General features: G+C 43.4%; 1 protein-coding gene across 1 annotated transcript in view; it reads left to right on the plus strand.

Annotated features, from left to right (window-relative positions):
• The window catches only part of LAMA4 (laminin subunit alpha 4), a 125632-nt gene extending 117672 nt beyond the window's left edge, over positions 1 to 7960 (plus strand). Inside the window, exons 36-38 of the mRNA XM_048492533.1 lie at positions 472 to 565; positions 3871 to 3990; positions 6813 to 7960. Coding sequence (XP_048348490.1) covers positions 472 to 565; positions 3871 to 3990; positions 6813 to 6958 — 360 coding nt within the window. The 3' untranslated portion in view covers positions 6959 to 7960. The remainder of the gene's footprint in view (positions 1 to 471; positions 566 to 3870; positions 3991 to 6812) is intronic.
• Positions 7961 to 14000: the final 6040 nt, after the last annotated feature.

Consider the following 14000-nt stretch of genomic DNA (forward strand, 5'->3'; position numbering starts at 1 on the left):
AAATGCTGCAGGATAAATATATAATATATTGCAGGATAAATGTAAATCTAAAAATATTTTAGAGAACCATGGTTCAGTTTGTTAATAAAATGTTAGGAACCAACATACCCCATGAGTCTAAAATAATCTTGTTAGGGTACTTGAAAGGTCAAGTGCCCAGACTGAAAAATACCCCAAGTCCTTACAGTGGACTGCAAGATCTTACAGAATAGGTAGACTCCACAAACTTTGGCCACCTTATCAACCAACAGCACCTATTCCTATCTGAGTTAGGCTTCAGATATTATTTTAGTAAGGGTAAGAAAGTAATATACTCTATACAACCATGTGGAATGTTGAACCAATATAGCTATTTTTATAAAGAAAATATTTGTCAAACTTTTTACATTTCCTTTTACTTTTAAAGGTGGTTCAAATGTTTTGAAACAAAATTGAGTTCTCAAAATGTTAACATGTAAATTGTTTTGCCAGGTAATTGTAAAGTTGAACAATGGAATCAAAGACTTTTCAACCTCAGTTACTCCAAAACAGAATCTTTGTGATGGCAGATGGCACAGAATTGCAGGTAAGTAAATTAAAGGCCAGTGAATTATAGAACTTTCCACTACATACTATCATCATTCTTTATTATTTGAGGTTTTATTGCATTTTTAAATAAAGGTATCTTTTAGTGGTAATCCAAGAAGAAAATCCCAGCCCAACATAAACTAGACCCAAACCTGTTCAAATTCAACAAGATTGCTGCATCATGTGCATACTGACCATATCCTGAAGGCCAGAACACATGATAAATTATTTAACAAGTTGGGTTCAGGTTCCCTAGAATCAAGTCACTTTGCCTGGAGAAACAACAGCTGTGGGGAATATCATATTAAAAATCAGTGAGAACCTGATTCAGCTCAGAACTTCAATGTGGAAGGACAAGGGCTATAATCTCCCCCCACCCCCAGCTAATTTACCTGAGGATAAAGGGACCTGGCAGAGAGCAATTTGCATAATTTTGAGTGCAGTTCCAAAGTTATGCAATGATTCTCTGTCAGGCCAATTTCAGCTCAGGAAAATTGTTGGGGTAAGGGGAGGAAGAGTTCCTCTTCCCCTCATGTCACAGGGCCTTTCCCCACTCCCTTCCATCCCCCCTATGCCACGCGCTGCTCTCAGCGCGCGGCATCCCAGGCGCGCGCCCAGGCATCCCCACGACCCCGCGCTCTGTGCGGGGTCGTCAAAAGGCGCCGTTCAGAAGAGCGCCTGGGATGCCGCGCACTAAGGGGGCGCAACAGTGGCAGCGTCGGGGCGGCTGAGCTGTGGCCGCCCCTGCCGTGGGGAGGGAGGAGGAACCCCGCGCTACTCTCCTCAAGTAGCGCGGGCCTTACGGTAAGTGGGGAAAGGCCCACAGTTTCCAGCTAAGTTGGGCTCCTGCTGATTTTTAAAATGACGCTTCCCACAGCTGCTGTTCCCCAGACCAAGCTCACCAAAAATAGATGTAGTGTTTTGCCCTGTGTTTATTGTGTTTCATAGCAGTGCCTTGATGATACAGATGATACATTTGCATGCTGTTGCTGTGATTACTGGGATTTTTAGGTGCGGGTGGAGAGGGAAAAAATATTCTTATGTCAATACACATATTATAATTATCCTGATTTTATAGGAGGGAAAATTAAATATTCAGTAGTCACTTTCAGAGGCAGCTTTGTATTTAATGTAAAGTATAGCTCCAGCTTGAGCACAGCCTGACTTGCTGAAAAAGAAATATCTGTTAAGGATGGTTTATTACCATTACTTATTCCTAAATATTTATTTCATCAGTTAAGGGTTCTAATCTATGCTATTGCCTTACTAAATTTCTAATCTATGCTATTGCTTTACTAAGTATACAGGAGCTGAGCAGCTAGATCACAACAGTTTCCCACGAGAGCTAAGCTTCCCTGCACATAAATAAGAATGTCACTTTTAAAGGAAAGGTCAGCTGTACAAATGAAAACTTACACCAAAACAGAAACTAATTACATTTACTGTACATTTTAACATATTATGATATATTACTAAGTCTTAATAGATTTGATTTTATTTGCTTATTCTATCTTGCTCTTTTCATCAGGCGCTTAAAGGTTCGGGTGAATAGAAAAAAATAAAGTTCAAAAATTATACGTATCAAAATGCATACCAGTTCAAAGTGGAAAAAAATAACATGACAAAACTCCACCGTAGCTTATCTGATAAATACACTGTGTCACTGCTGAATAAAATATCTCATGTTTGTATAGTTATTTAGCAATGCCTAGAGACGCTGGCATGGCCCATTTCTTACTGTGCCCTGAAGGGGTTTATTTGATTTATTATAGACCAGCAAAAAAGCCCGTGGTGTGAAAAAATACAACAGGCTCTAGAAAACTAATCCTCCCAGGGCAAGAGATGTGGACAGGGCATAGCTACAGGAAATGGTGCCTGATGCAAACACTCTAATTGTGTTCCTCCTGCCCCACAAAATCCCAGCTTTGCCGGAGCAGGGTGCCTGTTAAGATGGGGAGAGTTCTCTCACATCATCATAGGCAACCCCCATTTGCAAAGCTGGATCGATTGTATGAAAAAATACGCTGGCTCTAGCAAGTGGAAATCCACAAGTGGGGACTCAAGACAAAATTACCCCCACCTTTTTTCTTCTGTTCTCTCTTCTTCTCTGTCTCTCACTCTCCATCCTTCTACCCTTTCTCTTCATCTTCCCTATTTTTGCCCTGCTACCCCAACACTTTTTCTGGTCCTCCTGTTCCCACTGTCTCTTTCTGTCCCACTATCCCTGCTGTTTTTAACTTTCTGCCCAGGTACCCCAGCTCTCTTTCTGCCCCCTCGACCTTAGCTCTGTCTGCACACTTATTCCAGCTCTGCCACTTATTCCAGTTCTCTCTCTCTCTTCCTACCCCAACTCTCTTTTCTCTGTGTTCTGCCACCCTACCTCAGCTTTCAACCACTCTTTCTGGCCATCCATCTTAGCTGTCTCTTTCTGCCTCTCCCGAGCACTCATTGTTTTTCTGCCCCTTCTCCACCTTTCTCTCTTCTCGTCAGTCCAATTCTTGGTAGCTTGCCTGGAGTGCTCTGGGTGTGTTTGGTGAGGCCTCTTTCCCCACAGCTTCCATTTCACCACCTCAGCCGTAGCTGTTCTGGGTGTGGCAAGGCCCTCTCCTTCACTCCCAACCCTTCAAACAGCCCGGGGGTGCATGGCCTATTCAGTCCTGGCTGCTGGAACTTGGTTCGCTGCTGACTTACTCAAGATTTGGCTCAGGCAAGGAGCCTTGTGAGGACACCAGAGCTTTTAAGAAGTGTTTCTGGCTGAGTGGGAAGGAGTTTGGGAGTTGAAGTCTATCAGCCCCTCTGTACATGAGAAATGGCACCCGTTGGACTACATCTCTCAGAGTCCTTTTCTTCTTTCTGATTCATTTTTGGGAATATACTGCTCAAATATATAGATTTATGTTAGTAATTTCCATCCCACTCTTTTCATGATAGTAGCTTACAATTAAAAATTCTTCAATAATAATATATAATCATATATTAAAAGCATATTTTATGAGAATTAGCAAAAGATCTCCTTTTTGGTCCATTCTCCAGGGAACTACGGGTGGCCACTTTACCCCTTACTTCCTCCCTTTGCATCAGTGGATGTATCTGGTTCATGGTCCTGCCTCCTCCCAGAAGAGGAGAAGGATGAGGAAGGTGATGGCCCTCTCCTCTGGGGATCGTTCCCCACCTTGGTGGGCAACCAACTTTTTCAGATTTTGAAGTTTTCAAGTATATCTCTGGAATAATGTATATTTCATGTGCAACAAAAAGAAGAGCAGCAATTCATATTTGTTTTGTATCTTTTGCTTTGCATGATAGTTATTAAAGATTCTAACGTGGTCCAGCTGGATGTAGATTCTGAAGTGAACTATGTTGTAGGATCACTAAATCCAAAAGCAGTTGACCACAGGGAGCCAGTTTTCGTTGGAGGAGTACCAGGTAATACTTGAACAAATACATTTTCTATAAAATAAAAAAAATTCTTGTATTTTTCATTCAGTCGGTATTACGATTACCAGATCCCCCCCCCCTTAATTAGCAGGGGAGGGTTGGATAGTGGGGATCGTACCGGGCTTAAAAGGAGGCCTAGACTTCAACATCTCCTACGTGATGAGAATTGATGTCATCACATTTTCGAGAGATGCTCCGATATTTAGGCAAAAATGATGTGGTAGAAGCTGTTCTTACCATAGAGTTTTGCCCAAATATCAAAGTATCTCTCTCATAATTGTCAATGTGATGACATCACTTCCAGAAATTGAGGCCTAGGCCTTGTTTTAAGCCTGCTAAGAGCCCCACCAGCCAGCTGGATGGTGCTGGGGGAGGGGGACCCAAGAAGGAGATTCCCCACCCCAGGCTAGGGTCTGGGAACGATACTCAGCAGATGGAGGTCTGGGAACCCTACCAATAAGTAATTTTACGCTTTTATTTTACTGAAGCTAAACTTTCACAGTGAAACAAATCTCTGAACACTGAATGCAAAACATGGAAATTCTGGTCACTAAAACTTCAAAGCAGCTGTTTGTAAATACAGCAGTTACTTACAGATTCTTGGTCTAAATATTAAATTTATTTCCAATGTTCAATATACAATTTCACTCACTTGAATTTTAATCACTGAAGTTTATAATTAAACTATTTGAATGTTTAATATAAAATTGCCATTCATGCCAGAAACATGGTTTGTTGTTGCACCTGAACATATGGAACATTTGCCATAATATCCCATCTCTGCCTTTTAATTCTATAATCTGTAGAGGCACAGCAGGGGAAAATTGCGCCCAGGGCAAAATGGTGCCCCCGCAAATACACTCTGCACCCCGTGGAAGCCATACGGCCCCCCCACACCCCACTTAGCTGAGCCAGGGGTAGTCCCAGGCAGCCTGGGAGGGCCTGGCTACAGCCTCTGCTGGGCCCAGTGGGGCTGGGCCAAATGGGCACCCTGTGGCAGCCCCACTCGGCCACTCCTTCAGCCTCCTTCGGCTGAAGGAGCGGTCTGGCAGGGCTGGTGAAGGGGAAGGGGTGTAGGGGCAATTTTCCACCCCCATGTGACCAAACAGGGGCCTGCCCAGGGTGTTTGTCCCCACCCTACTCCATGGTAGCTACGCCATTGATAATCTGGTGTATACAAGTTCAAAGAAATGATTGGGTGACCCAGTGGTGAAGGGGGGGAAATGGCACCCGGGCCCTGCCCCCCCTCAGCACCTCCCCACGTCCCATCTACAACTGCACTCCCTTCACTTACCTGATGGGAACTACACTTCCCAGGAGGCTTTGCAAGCCCCAACTCCTGCAGAGGCCTCCCTGGGGGGGGGGGGCTCACAAGGTCTCCTGGGAATTGTCATTTTTGTAGTTATACTTTTTCAGTTGGCTGCTTTTTTCAGCTGGCTGAACTCAGGTAAGTGGGCGGGCACGGGGGAAGGGGGAGGGGTGCCGTGGGGGCACTCTAGGGGAGCCAAGGCCCAGCCACTTCTGGGAAGGAGGTGTGTCATGGCTGGGCCTTGGTGCGACGTGCACACGCTGCCCAGGCAGGCCTTCGCCCGAGCGGCATGCACATCTTGCGCCGAGGCCCAGCCACAACCCTCTTCCTTCCGGGAACTGTGGGGGCGATTTTTCAGCACCTCCACATGACTCCCACGGGAGTGCCCGGGGCGTTTGTCCCTGGATGTCCCCATGGCAGCTACACTTATGGGATGCCGTCAGTGTGTGGTAAGCAGCATGCAGAGCAGCTGCTCCCAAAGTTCCAGCATAACCCTTCTTACTTTCGTCATGCCATCCCTGCACCTGGCACACTGATTCTGTGGAAGGCAAACTGCACAAGGCAGATGAAAAGGTGGGTTTTATAACCTGGTTTTCTCTACCTTTAAGGAGTATCAAAGCAGCTTACAATCACTTTCCTTCCACCACCACCCCCAACAGATGTATGAGGGGACTGAGAGTGTTCTAAAAGAACTGTGACTAGCCCAAGATCACCCAGCAGGCTTCATGTGGAGGATTGGGGAATTGAATCTGGTTCACCAGATTAGAGTACTTTGCTCTTAACCACTATGGCACATTGGATCATTCACTGCAAGCTTAAGCCCTCCTGCATGTCATGGGAAGACACCCAGTAAGCTGTGCCCTTGCTGGAAGTAAGCTGTGGGACAGCCATGAATTTTTCAGATGAAAGATGTGAGTCTCAGTTGTGTACAGAAAGACCAGCTGGATCACACAGCACTCAGTGAAATACTGCATGGCTATGGAGAGAAAAGCTATTCTGAAGTCCTATAAAAAAAACCACACACCCTGCTCTCTGTGTAGAGGAGCAGGAGACTCATGATCCAAGACTCTTTGAATTTTGGTATCACATTTTATTTTCTTGACTCACTGATATAAGTACATATGAAAAATTAATTCGTGAAAAGGATTATACATTGTTGTAAAATACTAGTAAATATCATGTGATGTCACTTCATAGTTCAGTAATGATCTAGTGCTTGCACAGGGGACTGCCTTTACCTTTTAAAAACATTTAAATTTTCAACTAAAGTGATTTAATTATCATTAAAACTTCAATTTATTGAAAACATTTCTGACAGTCATTAAACAAATGATTTCAAAAATGTTATTGAAATCAGCGTACCGATAATAAAATTCTGTCCATTGAGTTTCAATCAACTGTCCCCTTTTTTGTATCACCATCTTTAGTAGCCATTGGCGCATGTAGCTATTCATTTTTTAAACAACTTATGGTTATATATATTTTTTCAACCTTTCTACAGAGTCTCTCCTGACATTCAGCCTGACTACACGTAATTCCTTCACTGGATGCATTCGCAACTTTGAGATTGATGAAAGGCCAGTGAGTTTCAGTAAGGCAGCTTTGGTCAGTGGTGCTGTGAGCATCAACATATGCCCTGCCACCTGAGAAGCTGAAGAGCTGTGATGATCTGTACGGCCCTGAAGAAGGGGGAGAAACATGCAGAAGATCCAGAGTTGCATTTAATATCAAGAAAATGGAAGTATATTGCTTAGTATATGTACATGGTACAGCAGCTTGTTTATAATCACTACTGGGATAGCCTTTTGTGCATGATTGGTCTCTTCAGGTCAAGTGTACATTACTTCTGCATCAGATTCTCAAATGTGTTTCCCCCACTTCAGAATTCATCATGCTGCAGATCAGAGAAGCCCTGTGGTTTCCAAGAGGAGGTATCAAACCACAGTTTTCTCCCTGCCTATGCAAGAAAATCAAAGCAGAGCATTATGGGTTTCACTCCCTTTGTTCCTTTTTTGTTCCTTTCTACCTTCCCCCGCACAAGCAGGAATAGTTTCACCAGCATTTCCAGAGAATCGATAGGACGCTTTAAAAAAAAGTAAGCTTTTTCAATCAATCCCAGGAGCAACAGATCAAAGGAACAGTCTTGGATAATAAGAACTATTTGATGTCATTTAAGACTACTGAAATAGTTGCATGTGCCCAACAAATCAATTAAAAAGGCTTAACAAAAATACTTTCATTTCATACCCTACAGATTCCCAGTAGATCTTGGGTATAAACCACTGGCATCATGGATACAGCATGTGCACATGGAGGCTCCCAATATCGTCATTAAGCCTCCATCAGTACCTAAAGTCAGTTACTCATACTGAATACCCGAATAACTTGCAAGGCATGGTGAGGGGGAGATGGTTGGGAATATGGAAGATGCAAGCAGCTTCACATTCTCTTTAAGGTCTCACAGCACTACTCATAAATGTGCCCATACACAAGGAGGGGACTGGGACCAATTTCTGTTAAGACCTATTGGGATCCTTCATGCACAGCTGTTGTGCCCATAGCGCAACCAAAATAAGGCCACCATTTGTACTGAATACATCTGCTAACATACCTTTCAGAATAAACTACTTAATAGACATGCTTCACAAACAACTGTCTTGGCAGACTCTTTATTCAATTGTATATTCTTTGTTAAATTAGATTAGGGACCATAGTTATCATAGGAAAATTGAAATTACCGGTAGTTTTATTCCATTTTCATTTGAAGTTGCTGAACCACATATATTTCCACAGATGACAAGTATAATTAATTGCTCTTTGTTATAAACACAGATAAGCTTATTATTTGTGCATATGCTGCTGTTTTAGCTGTTCATTTAAATTACAAAATTCTACGCTGGATGCTAGTAATTGTAATTTAAATTTTCACTTCAAGGAAAATTATCACTGTGCATGAAGATCAGATATATGTTTAGTGAAACTATTGCCCCAAAATTTGTATTACACATTTTTTCATTTCAACATTTTTCAAACAATTTTACAATCTATCTTAACACACTATATCCAGGCACTGTTTGAGGGGAGGTGTTGGGCAGTTGAAAGCTACCCCACTCCAGAAAGATCCACCCGAGAGGTGCAGCAGGGTTGGCCATGCTTGCTGCTTCCTTCATTTCTGCTTGCCTCCTTATTTCACTCTTTCTCATGCTCACTCTCTAGTTTGCACTCTCGCCTAGTAAAGGGTTTTCTGGGGATGGGTGGGCTGACCCTGGTTTTTCCCAGTGCCTGATCTTCAGGGGCCTATTCCTGGGGAGTTATAGGAATCTGGCGCAATTTCACTGCTTGACACGGGCACAATTTTCTATAGATATGCTCTTGTCCAGAAGAGACACCTCGCAGCCTTGCCCACGCACCACTGAGGCAGGCAGCCCAGGGAAGTAAACAAGGGTGAAGCCATGCCTGGAAACATGCCAGCAGCAGGGACTGGTGGGGACAGGCAACAGGCTGCACCTTGGAGCTGGCCAGAGGAGGAAACCAGCAGCAGCTGAGGCCTTCTGGAGCCCAGGACGGCAGGTGGCGCAGCTTCTTAAGACCTCAAGGGAGGAGAGGCCAGGCCAAGGAGACCATTGATCCAGATTCCCATCTCCCCAGGAATAGGCCTCTGAAGATCAGGCACTGGGGAAAACCAGGCTCAGCCCACCCATCCCCAGAAAATCCTTTACTAGGCGAGGCCAGACTAATGCCACAAAGCCATGGGAGAGGCAACTAGCATGAAAGGTTTTCCTCGGTAGAAACAAATAGCAACAAATCTGATGTTGGAGAAAAGAGTCAATGGCACACTCACAACCAGAGCAAGGGCAGATGTGTGCACCATATTCTCCTTTAAACAAAAGAGGAAAATATGGGGGGAAAGTTATTACAGAGGCATTAGAAAAGGGGCAGAAAGCTCCTTTTCATAGTTTGAAGAGTTATTGTTACTCCTAAATGGCTTTCTGTTTACACCTAACCTAAGCTAATGGAGTGTCTGTACAAGGCATAAGCACTCCACCATTTCACCACCTCAACCATTGAGGGTTATGCCAGACATTATATGCATCAATTTCCCAGTGGCCCTTTTTGAATGAGAAAAGGCATGACTTTCAAAGAGGTGACTGCATACATTTCCCACTCCTGCTCCACAAATCCAAACACCTTTTTTCATGTGGTTCCACATGCATGTTGTTCAGCAAACGTTCAGCTGAGTCTGTGGGCATCTAGATTGACTCCCTAAGCTCCTCCCTCTGTGAGACCTCTGTCCTCTCCTCAACTGTGACACCTCCAATTTTGATTCCCAGTCTTCTTTTAGTTTTTGTCTAAGGGCACCTCCATTGAAAACCTAAAAGGGTAATAGAGATTCTTGGCATAAGTTTCAAAAAGTGTATCTGGCTGCCCTGTTCAAAGCATATTCCACCCTGAATGCAGGATGAGGCATTTTACACAGTATGCATAATACAATCGTATACCCTGCTTCAAGGGATTTTCTCATCATTTTGTTACCACAGCTGCTCGGGTAACAATAAGTGATTTCAGCTCAGCAACGTAATGAGGTGCAGGAAGCCGGTGTTCTTCAAAGCAAAGGATTTTATTTGGAAGTGATGGTCACAACTCGGGCAGGAAAATCGCACCTTGCAAACAAGCGCAAGTACTTTTATTCTCAAACATCAAAGGGGGCAAGGGGCAGGTAGAAAGGGGAGGTAAGGGGGCAAGTCCCTTACCAAACACCAATAGGAAAACAACAATACAAAAAGAAGATACAATTACAACTTTTGAATGGGATTACGAAATACCGCTGTCAAACGTCTTCCCGCGAGATCTCGCAATGGTGCTGAAGGGATAGCAGATAAAGTCCATTCAGAAAATCTAGGTGGGCTCGCTGCCGCACCCAGCTATCTCCCTTATCAGATGGCTGTTTCCTTCAGTTATGTCCTGAGGCTCCCGCGCCTCATCTCTGTAACAAAGGGGAGTTCAAATTGTCCAATGGTGGTCCCTGCACGTCTTCCAATGGCTGGGGACCTCTGGGTGCTGCCAGCAGAGTTTAATTTGCAAATCCAAAGGGGGTCTTTGTCCTTGCTAAGGAGTTGGCTGGGTGTTGGTCTGAGCTGCATTCCAGGGCTGACTTCCTTGTCTCTTAATATCAGCTCCTACAGGCTACTGCTTTTACTAACAGCACAAATATCAAAATAACTTTTTTAAACTTAAGCATTAGGGAAAACAATACAATACAAGCACATAAGAGTCTCCTAACTTAACAATAACAAAACCTTAAGCTAACTGGGGAACCTAGTCCCACTAAAATCCTAAACAGCGGGCAAATCATAAATTCAACTCTAAGGGGGCTTCTGTACACACAGGTCTCTGCGTCCTGGCACGGAGCCAGTGTAGTCGTAACTTGACTCAAGAAAATATTTTGGCTATTTTCTTGGGCGGTAACAATTTCCAGTGGCCGGGGGGGGGGGGGCGGAATATCACCTCCACTCCAGGTATTGTCCAAGCTGATCCATACAGGGTGGGCCATCAAGAGGACAATTTACCTTTACTTCAATTTACCTTTCTCAATTTACCTATTCAATTTACCTTTCTCAATATGCTAAAGATACCTACCAATGACGTCACCTTGAAATGTCAGGTGTCGTTACCACTCTTCCTGCTGAATTTTGGAGGCAGTCACATTCAAACTGCCCAATCAAATTCCACCCAGCAAATATTTAATCCTAAGTAATGCTAATGGAAGGGAACTTTCTCTTCCTCACCCTTTCACAGCCACCATCAGTGCTACCTAAAATTGTATTTCTGTTGATCAGCAGATCAAAAACAGCAGCAATGGGAACAAAGTGGGACTCTGGAGCCAAAAAAGAGAATTGGAAAAAAATTCCCTCCTCTCCCCTGCCGAGGGAGAAACCATTTCACTGGATGGAAGAACTGCTACTGCATCAACAATATGCCATCTTCACATCTCCACTGAAGGATCAAAACATAATTCACTTTATGCATTTTCCCTTACTCAAAAGTAGTTCATGCAAACACTGTTTTGCACTTGCTCCACATTAGAAATGTTACATCACACATTTTTCAACAAAGTAAAGTTACTGTGATCCCTTGGCGGCAGAGAACAGACTCTTCAGGCAAGAAACAGGTCCTGTGCCAATAGGTTGAGCTGGGATGGTTAGCATGGGGAGTTACATGAAGAGCAGTGAATAACACCTCAGGGGCCAGCAGTAAGCAAGAAAGGGCCGCTAGGCCTTTGTTGAGGGATTGTCAGTCCAATCTAAGGAAGGCTATAAAATCCCATCAGGCATAATTTGAGTCTGGCAAATGAAGAAGAGCAAAGCAACTTCCCTCCGGATTTCTTCAGGGAACAGCACTACAGGTTAGCTAAAACTGGATTTATCAATAAGTACACATTGAGGGAATTATTACTCCAACAAGCTACTCCATGTGGTTTTGTTTGCAACACTGGACAAGAGAAACAGCACTTCTTATAATAGCAGACTTGTTGCCTTATCCCCATTCCAGGGGGAGTATGGGCTGTTAGAATGGGAAAACTCTCAATTTGACCCAGCAGAGTTCTTCCTACTTTATGATTATTTCCATTTAAAGTACATTCTTCTTCTTAGGAGCTCAGAATGTCTTATTGGGGATTGTCTCATTTCATCCTCACAACTCTGTAGACCAAATCCAATGTCATTAATTGAGATCCACAGCTGAATGAAAATTTGAATTGAGTTTACCCAAAGCAAGTTCAACATTCTAGCCTTAGTGGTATTCACTGGAGAGTCACATCGACAATGTGTCCCTGGAGAGCCACATCGACAATTACCATCAACCAAAAGAGACAAATTACTGGGGGTCCACTAAATAATATATTATGCTGGCTAAGTGACCAAATAAAGAATTTGATCTAATCTGATCATATACAATAATATAACTATTAATATTAAATATTTAACTATAATCTTTTAAATAACCAGAGTAACTCCTGGCATGTAGCATTTTAAAATGTTTTAAATAAAATAGATAAATGTAGAGTTCTCTCTCCCCACCACTGCTGAACCTCAGCGAGGCCTTGTGTATATGAAGTAAATGGAAGGGTTTGCAATGACACAATATTTCCTTCACAAATGTCCATGACTTCGCCTCTTGCTTGAATTTAATAGCAAGCTTATGATCCCTTGCTTGAATTCAATAGTAAGCTTATGATCACACACTCAACTCTTGCACAACATCCCAAGTCAACTTACCTGCTTTTGGGTGGTAAGAATTATTCTGAAATTTACATTGTAAAGTTAAAAATCTTCAGGCAGTTTTTAAATCCACTCAATATTCTCCAAGCCAAGATGAAAGGCAACAAAGATAAGGTTTGTACAATGCTACAGTTCCATACTGTTTTTCTCAAAACCAGACATTGCACTCATTGAGATAAATGGCATTTAAAAATCTGAGCAGTGGACCCTGCATTAGTGGGAGAATGCTAGGAAGATTACTGTGTTGCTTTTCCCATGCTATCAAGAGGTGTCTCAAAACTACATCCCACCCTGTACCAAGCATGTCTAATGTCAGACACAGAGTAGTGCTCCACTTACTGTATTTTACAACTGGTTTGAACCAGTACAAACACAAACTAGTTCAAACAAAAAAAAATTGCCAGTGCACTGTCACTTCAATTCTCTTTTGCATTCATGCTATGGTTAAGTGCTGAATCTTTTTTTTCTCTACCCTCCATCAGGTCTGTCAACTCGATTTCAGGGCAGCACCTGGAAATCGCAGAATTTGGCAATGGGAGGGAGCTCAGATGGGTGTGGTTCCACCAATAACACTCCCTGAAGCTGCCACTTTCTCCAAGGAGACGGATCTCCATAGTCTGGAAATCAGGGTAATTCCAGAATTCCAGGTTTACTGGAGGTTGGCAGCCACACCTTCATCCTTTCAACACACATTTGTGAGTAGTGAGTATTCTAATGTGTATCTGCAGCATGCAGAAAAGTCAGGGCTCCCCCATGTTTAAAACTTTTGTAGGTGATTCTGGTGGGTTTTCTGAGCTGTGTGGCTGTGGTCTGGTGGATTTTGTTCCTAACTTTTCGCCTGCATCTGTGGCTGGCATCTTTAGAGGTGTATCACACAGAGAAAGGTTTAGGGAAGGGAAAGTTTAGTGTGGTATATTGTCCAAGTCCCAGGGACTGACAACCCCACCCGCAATACTATCCACTCAACCACACCTTTGCATAGCAAGTTCCACCCAAACACTTAACGATTGGTTCCCCACCCTGGGACATGGACAATATACCACACTAAACTTTCCCTTCTCACTTAGACACAGTGAGAAACAGACTTTTCTCTGTGATACACTTCTGAAGATGCCAGCCACAGATGCAGGCGAAACGTTAGGAACAAAATCCACCAGACCACGGCCACACAGCCCGGAAAAGTACAGCCCATCAGAACCAGTTGAATTCGGCCGTGAAGGCCTTCGACAATACATTAAACACTTTTGTAGGTGAAGTTTTATCAAACGCACAGCGAATTGGGGGAGATCGGCAGGCGTATCTGCACCACATTTTTTCTTCCAACCCGTTATTAGAAGTACAGAAAACTCGTTTTTCTTGCCTCCAATTTTCAGTATGACAAAACGAACGGAATCTCTACCATCTCCCGGCCA

The sequence above is a fragment of the Sphaerodactylus townsendi genome, linkage group LG01, assembly GCF_021028975.2.
Source record: "Sphaerodactylus townsendi isolate TG3544 linkage group LG01, MPM_Stown_v2.3, whole genome shotgun sequence".
Lineage (NCBI taxonomy): Eukaryota > Metazoa > Chordata > Lepidosauria > Squamata > Sphaerodactylidae > Sphaerodactylus > Sphaerodactylus townsendi.